The sequence below is a fragment of the Danio rerio genome, chromosome 22 (genome assembly GCF_049306965.1).
Source record: "Danio rerio strain Tuebingen ecotype United States chromosome 22, GRCz12tu, whole genome shotgun sequence".
NCBI classification, from domain to species: domain Eukaryota; kingdom Metazoa; phylum Chordata; class Actinopteri; order Cypriniformes; family Danionidae; genus Danio; species Danio rerio.
Window position 1 is genome coordinate 18,221,660 of NC_133197.1, and position 7,620 is coordinate 18,229,279.

The 7,620-nt window shown below is 37.0% G+C and overlaps 1 protein-coding gene across 27 annotated transcripts in view; it reads left to right on the forward strand.

Annotated features, from left to right (window-relative positions):
* The window catches only part of si:ch211-212d10.1, a 43,178-nt gene extending 35,856 nt beyond the window's left edge, over positions 1-7,322 (forward strand). For 6 of the 27 annotated variants that reach the window (XM_073937764.1, XM_073937765.1, XM_005170519.6 and 3 more), the window contains 5 exons: positions 3,296-3,404; positions 3,490-3,646; positions 6,488-6,608; positions 6,711-6,938; positions 7,039-7,322. In XM_073937764.1, coding sequence (XP_073793865.1) covers positions 3,296-3,404; positions 3,490-3,646; positions 6,488-6,608; positions 6,711-6,938; positions 7,039-7,233 — 810 coding nt within the window. In that variant the 3' untranslated portion in view covers positions 7,234-7,322. Of the gene's footprint in view, positions 1-593; positions 699-2,647; positions 3,405-3,489; positions 3,647-6,487; positions 6,609-6,710; positions 6,966-7,038 lie in introns of all 27 variants that reach the window. The other 21 variants (XM_068216455.2, XM_073937766.1, XM_068216456.2 and 18 more) reach the window with 9 other exon arrangements.
* The last annotated feature ends 298 nt before the right edge of the window (positions 7,323-7,620 follow it).

Here is a 7,620-nt window from a genome sequence, read left to right on the forward strand (position 1 = left end):
TAATTTTTAAAAGCTGTACATTAAAGGCTAGGTTACACCAAGCAGATGGGTCAGCCGTTGGGCAGCATTGGGCCATCAGTGGATGTCATTCAGACTAGTTTGTTTGGTGTGTTTCACATGTCTATCCCATTCTCATTCTGAATACGTACCTCTATATACATATCTGGGTAGCGCCAAATACATCCCAGGAACTACGTTTTTTTGTTGTTGCAGTTTTTGTTTTCGCACATCCACCAGAGGCTGCTTTGAACGCTTTTTGAGATCTCAAATGTCTCTCGCGAATACCATTTGCGCCTGCTCTTCTTGTGTTAAACCACCAGAGGCTGCTGTTCACTGACTGTTTGACCGATTGTCTGACCCACCCTCCACCTTCCATAAAAACAACCAACTGTATTGATTAATGGGCCAACACCACTTCCCTAAACCCAACCAGCAATTTTCAGAAGCAATCCAGAAAAAGAAAACCCTTGTCTGATTGTTACCCCGTTTTCAGATTTTACCACATTCTCACCCTGTTATTTACTTGTTTATTTTATTTTTTGGATTCTGTTTTCATCCCACCTGCTTTCTGAAACCGTTCTTTACCGGACTAGAACTGTGTCATCGGGGTCAACCCCTCTCTGTGTCTCAAGTCTACCGACGTGCATGGCGAGCTAACAGGACAGATTGGTAACAGCAGAAAAGCGGTCCATACGGAGGTAAGTTGTCAGCTGGTAAGCGTGAAAAGGAACGGCATCACACCCCCCTGTAGCATTCATTTTAAAAATGAAATGCAGCCATACACACTTCTGGCTACACAATTCACAATCTCCAGAAACATATATAGGCCTACATTTTCAGAATGAGCCTATGTTGCACAATTCACCTGTTGGGTTATTCAGCAACTAATAACCCACTTGAGAATAAAAGTGACAAAACAAAGCAAATGATTCAAGTCAAGAGGAAACACGAAGAAGCTTGCTAGAATTTGACAAGTACTAGGTGTAGTTCACAAGTTCTAGTTTCCCTTACCACAATGAGAAAACAGGTTACTACTACCTAGGGGTGCAGAAAAACACATCCTCTCAAGTAGGTGCAGAACGCAACCTATTATTACACACCATCTAGATGGTGCACAACATGAAAGAAACAACACAAATTCATTAATTTTATTTTCGGCTTATTCTCTTTATTAATCTGGGGCTGCCACAGCGGAATGAACTGCCAACTTATCCAGCCTTTACGCAGCGGATGCTCGTACAGCTGCAACCCATCACTGGGAAACATCCATACACTCTCATTCACACACATACACTACGAACAAATTAGCTTACCCAATTCACCTGTACCACATGTCTTTTGGACTTGTGGGGGAAACCGGAGCAATCCCTCAAAAAAAATATGAAATAAAAATTTTATAAGGGTTTAAATTCGGGAGCTGACAAGGCCAAAATAACAAACAAAAATCCCTACCTTACCTGATCAAAAATAAAATAAAAAATAAAATAACTACACTAGTTACCTCACACACAAAAGCAGAGGTCAAAAGGTTTTACAAATAAAACGGCGTCAAAGTACCACAAACAAAGCAAACACAAAACAAACAGTACTCACAAATCTCAGTAGTCACAAACTTTAACACATACAAAAAGTCCACACTATCCAACATACAAACACTTTAAAGTAGGGATGGCTGATGTCAAACGTTTCGTTGACGTGTCGAGATCCTGAAGCGCAAGTGTTTCAAAACACTGTACCGAAGACCTGGCGAATGCGCGTTTGTCTCTCCACTCCACTAAATCACTTGAAGCCTTGACTCTACAACATGAGGATTAAACCTTCACTTTGCTTAACTGTTTCCTTACTGAAGCTGTTCCAGAGCAATACATAAAAGATGACCACTGACGGGTTTTGAAACATTTAGAAGCTTCGACACATTTGTTTCAACTGTTTCAGTGTTTCATGAAGCTTCACTTTGCCCACCACTACTTCAAAGAATACAAAGCAAGTGACCAAAACAAGATGGCCGCCAAGCATACCTGCCAACACTCCCGTTTTTTCTGGGAGTCTCCCGTATTTCAGACCCATCTCCCGGAAAACTCCCAGAATATCCCCCCACCCCAACAGCTTTTTGGTATAGTCCCCATGCACACTGAACACAACGCGCAAACACCTTCTTACACACTCTCCACTTTTCACTTCGCACGCAGCTCTGCCGCACCACCACCTTACGCTCTTCAATCGGAAATAGCAAATCAGATGTTTTTCAGTCAGAGTAGAGAGACTTTACAACCTTATGGTGGTAACACTATTGTTTCAGTTATCTGTCACCCATTTGATGTGTTCACATGCAATTTTTTGGTCCAGATGGGAGCAGACATAGATGATACAAGTTGACAACAAGGTTGGTTTTTGTTGGCACTTGATCTTTGGCATCAGCTTGATGTGTCCCGGCCTTGAGAAAACTAAACAACAGTGCAAAAGAATGTCACAACCTCTGAGCAAAGCCCTTTAGACAAGTGTATCGACAAAAGAAAACAAAACATTCAATAAAGGTTTTGGATTAGACATTTGACAGAGCAGGCCTTTGACTGTCGGCTTCAACACCTGTAATATCCACCTCTTCGAGTGAACCTCGAAAAGTCCTGAAAAGTCATTGTTTATGCAGAGGTTAAATGCTGAGGGTCTCTACCACCACAGCAGATGAGGACACTTGAATGAATTGAGGATCTTCTTGAGCAACAAGGAAACACAGAGAACATTCTGTGCATAAAAGCATGCACGCATACCCCAAGAGGATCAGCGTACTCCAATGGCTTCCACAGTCTCCAGATCTCAAAAGAGTACTTCTGAGATTGAAATAAGGGTCATATTCATACCAAGAATGTGAAGCTCATGGCGTTGAATGATGCTACCTTATCAAAAAAGGCCAGAATCTTATAAAAAAAAAATTGTTTATGTCACTAAGAATACAGGTTGTTCTGGGGACATAAAGATTTAATGAAGCTGAACACCATAATAAAAACAGCATGAAAAGTGAACACAAAACAGTAAACAAAATTGTTTTTACATTTCAGATAGGGAAATTCTCAGAACAACCAAGACTGCCACTATTCGCGTGTATTTTTTGATATTATCAGCAATGAGTGAATGAGGTGTAAAACAGGAAAAAAAAAATGACGATAATCACTACTGATCTATGATCAGCTCTTCCTCTATTAGTCTCTAATTGGAAAGCTGTTAAGTCAGTGAGACTGATCTGGATGCAGTTCATAGAGTAGATTCTATCATTACGGTTTTGCACTTCCTATAAAAGCAGAGCTCAACATATCTGAGCTGCACACTGAGTGAAACTGAGCTGTCAACGATGAGCATCATTTGGCAAACCACTAGTCTGCTGCTACTGCTGCGTTGCTGTGCTCCAGGTGACCATCATTTTAATGATTACAGCAGGTTATTTATCAGAATATTCCACTGAATTGTTTGAGCTCTAAAAATTTGTTGTTTTAGGTTTCTGCATGCGAGATGGGATTGTTGGTGGGAAAGTGTCCATTCCACACAGTCGACCCTACATGGTCTACATTAAGGACTCAAATTCAAAATTAGCATGTGGCGGTTTTTTGATAAGAGAGGATTTTGTGCTCACAGCAGCCCACTGTAAACGAAGGTAGGTGAAACTATATATTAGAACTTTGTCAAAAGTTTACATTCTTAAACATGAGGCTGTTTTTTTTTTCTCGTTTTGAATCAATGTTATAGGTAAACAAGATTTTTGCTAATCAAAAAACTTTGATATTTGACATATTTAGAATAGTTTAAATTTAAATGACACTTTTCCACTTTAAAAACCATTTATAAAATAGGAAGCCTCCATGGATGTAAAAGGTTATTTATAGAACTACGTGCCAATTACATATACGTACTGACTTAATGCACATAGACCACAACTTACGCCCCTACAGCTAGGTAAGGTCTAGATCGGTTATGCGGCCGGCCGGAAGTGTGATATGCACATCAATATAGCAGCATTTATTTTTGACACTGTATAACAATAATTGATATTTGTACAGTACTGTGACGGTTAGGTTTGGGGTGGGGGTAGGTGTAAAAAAATACAATTTATTAGGTAATTTAATAGATAACATAAATAATACTCGGTACAACTACTGTTTTTATAGTGATGTGATGGTTGGGTTTAGGGTTGGGGTGGGAGTAGACGTTAATAAAATTTAATAAATGGGAAATGTCATAAATAATATAAATAATTCTCATTAACTTCCGGCGGCAACCATATCCGATCTAGCAACAACTGCAAAAAGATCAACTGGTGGACACATTGACTGTAAAATATGTGGACGTAGTATCCGTGACGTCACCCATAGGTTTATGAAGAACCCAAAAGAAGAGAAAGGTCATTTAATAATGATAATATACAGCAAGATGTTTCTGTTACTTAAAAAAAATTTTTTTTTTTTGGTTATTATAAATCTGCCTCTACTAATAGAAATGTTTTATTTTCCTGTTTTTTTTGCAAGAATTTACTCATTATTTACATTGAATTTCATTATCTAAAAACAAGAACGCAAACAGAGCTATTTCATTTTATAATGACTTTAATTTATATATAGGATGGGCCATTTATATGGACACCTTAATAAAATGTGAATGGTTGGCGATAGTAACATCCAGTTTGTGGCACATTAGTATATGTGAGGGGGCAATTTTTTCAAGATGGGTGGTGACCATGGTGGCCATTGTTGCCAGCACCTGAATCTACAGATACTGGAAGCCTGTGCATTTCTCCTGCGGTGTTGCTATCAGTGTGGGAGAAGAGGGTTGCATTGACAATCCAACACAATGGGCAGCACATTGAACACATTTTATAAGTGGTCAGAAACTTGTTAATAACTCATTAAGGAATGAAGTTAATTAAAATTCCCAATAAGTTTGATGTGTGGGCCAGACAGAATCTGCGGACATTTTTTGCTATTTCTGCGGAGAATTTTGGTAAAAGTCTGTGGATTTTTGTGGAATTATTCTGGGAGTATCATAACTAAAACTTTAATATATGAAATAAAAGAATATATCTTTTTACTTTTTATTTAATGTTTAAAATGCAAATCCAATAAGATTCACTTTATTTGGTAAATAAAGCAAGTTTGTCATATAATATATCTAGTAAAAGACAAAATTTTACTGTACAAACTGCACTGTACATAAATCAGATGAACATTTCTACATTAGTCAATAATATTACTGAAATTAAGTAAAAAGGATAAATATAGATTTACACACATTTACTCAAGTAAATGAACAGAATTATTGATGGGCTATATCTGCAGAAATCTGCTGAATTCTGCATGTGCAGATTCCGGGTGGGCCTACAAATGACCCTCTTCCTATTGAAAAAAAACAAAAGTTGGATCCAAGATGACCGACTTCAAAATGGCCACCCATCTTGAAGTTTGTCCCCTCACATGTACTAATGTGCCACAAACAGCACATTAATATCACTAACCATTCCCATATAAATGGCCCACCCTATGCTGTAATTGATTCCTAAATGTCTTACCCTCAAGTTTATATCATGTTCTTTATTTTTTTCTTTTCTTTCTTTCTTTCTTTCTTTCTTTCTTTCTTTCTTTCTTTCATTCTCTTGTAACTTTTTTCATTAGATTTTTTCATTATCCTAGATCGGATATGGTTGCGGCCAGAAGTTAATGAGAATTATTTATATTATTTATGAAATTTCCCATTTATTGTGTTTTAATAACGTCTACTCCCACCCCAACCCTAAACCCAACCGTCACAGCACTTTAAAAACAGTAATTGTACAGAGTATTATTTATGTTATCTATTAAATTACCCTATAAATTTAATTTATTAACACCTACCCCCACCCCAAACCTAACCGTCACAGTATTGTAAAAATAATAATTATTGTTATACAGTGTCATAAAAAAATGTTGCTATACTGATGTGCATATCGCACTTCCAGCCAGCCACGTATCCGATCTAGACTTGATCCAACAGCTAAAAATGTTTATGGATTATAACATCTAAAGCTATTTTTTGTGAAAGAAATCAGCTTTTTATTGACATTTTACTAGTTTAAACCAATGTATTGTATAAGAAATAAAATACAGCATTACAACATTACAGATCATTTATCACATCAAACTAATACAAATTACAAATGAAGTCACTTTTACAAAATCAAAAGTTTACTGCTAATTTACAGATATTATTTACAGTGTGTAGATAGACAGACAGACAGACAGACAGACAGACAGACAGATAGATAGACAGACAGATAGATAGATAGATAGATAGATAGATAGATAGATAGATAGATAGATAGATAGATAGATAGATAGATAGATAGATAGATAGATAGATAGATAGATGGATAGGCAGACAGACAGACAGACAGACAGACAGATAGATAGATATTTTCTATAATTTTGTAATTTTTTCTTCTGATATCTATTTTTTTCCCCACCTTTAGTCATCTAAAGGTCTATTTGGGGGTCAATGACACCCACATTTTACCTCACGGCATCGAGGTAGAAGCCACACCACATCCCAAATTCAATAATGCACCAGGCGATGACATCATGCTTCTAAAGGTGGTTCTATAATCTATAAGCTTCATTAACACCATAGCTACAGTAATAAAATAAAGTCTTTCTTGACAGTAAACAGATCTCATTTTGCATCTTCTCTTTCAGCTTAAGACGCCGGCAACCTTGAACAAAACTGTGAATATTATCACCTGGCCAGAATGTGAGAATAAGGAAATCTCGAAAGACTGCATGGTCTTGGGTTGGGGCTGGCAGGATTATGTTGACGGGTGTCCATCAAGTGTCCTCAAAGAAGCGAATGTGACTCTGATAGACTTTAAAAAGTGTGGCACTAATTACACCCTTTGCACTAACGGATCAATTGGACCAGCAAAGGTATTTTAGATGATTGGACCAGCAAAGGTATTTTAGATGATACCAATAATTCATATTTATGCTTATGTAATTAATAATAATCAAATGATTTCATCCACAGGGAGACTCTGGAGGTCCACTTGTTTGTGGAGATGCTGCACAGGGAATTGTGTCTTTTTACACAGAGTCATCTGGAGTATACCTCACAAGATACACTCGTATTTCTCACTACCATCAATGGATTGATCACATCATGAATAAAACTTATCAGCAGCAACTGAAGACATGGAGGGGGAAGTTGTATGAACTCATTTAGTTGTTTGGTCCAGAGTTAATCATTTATGTTTGGTTTTAGTATTGCGGCATTAAACGTGATGTATATGCAAGTTAAAAATATATGTTTATGTGAAACCATTCAACTGATTCAAAAAGCAATGTTTTTTCCTATTTCTAATAACTACTGAGCATTTGTGCAGCTGCAGGGCACCACTGCCACCTTGTGCTGAAAGTGTATTTTATAATTGCTGAAAAAGGATGTTTAGGAAAAATGTGTAATGCAGATAACAGAATAAAATACTATAAAGAAAAAACCTTACTGAATTGATTTGTCGTTTACACATGATTGTAAAGTGAATGCTCTTCTACGCCATTCAGCAATAATAATAATAATCTTCAGTCTGAAAATATCTAATTTATACTTCAC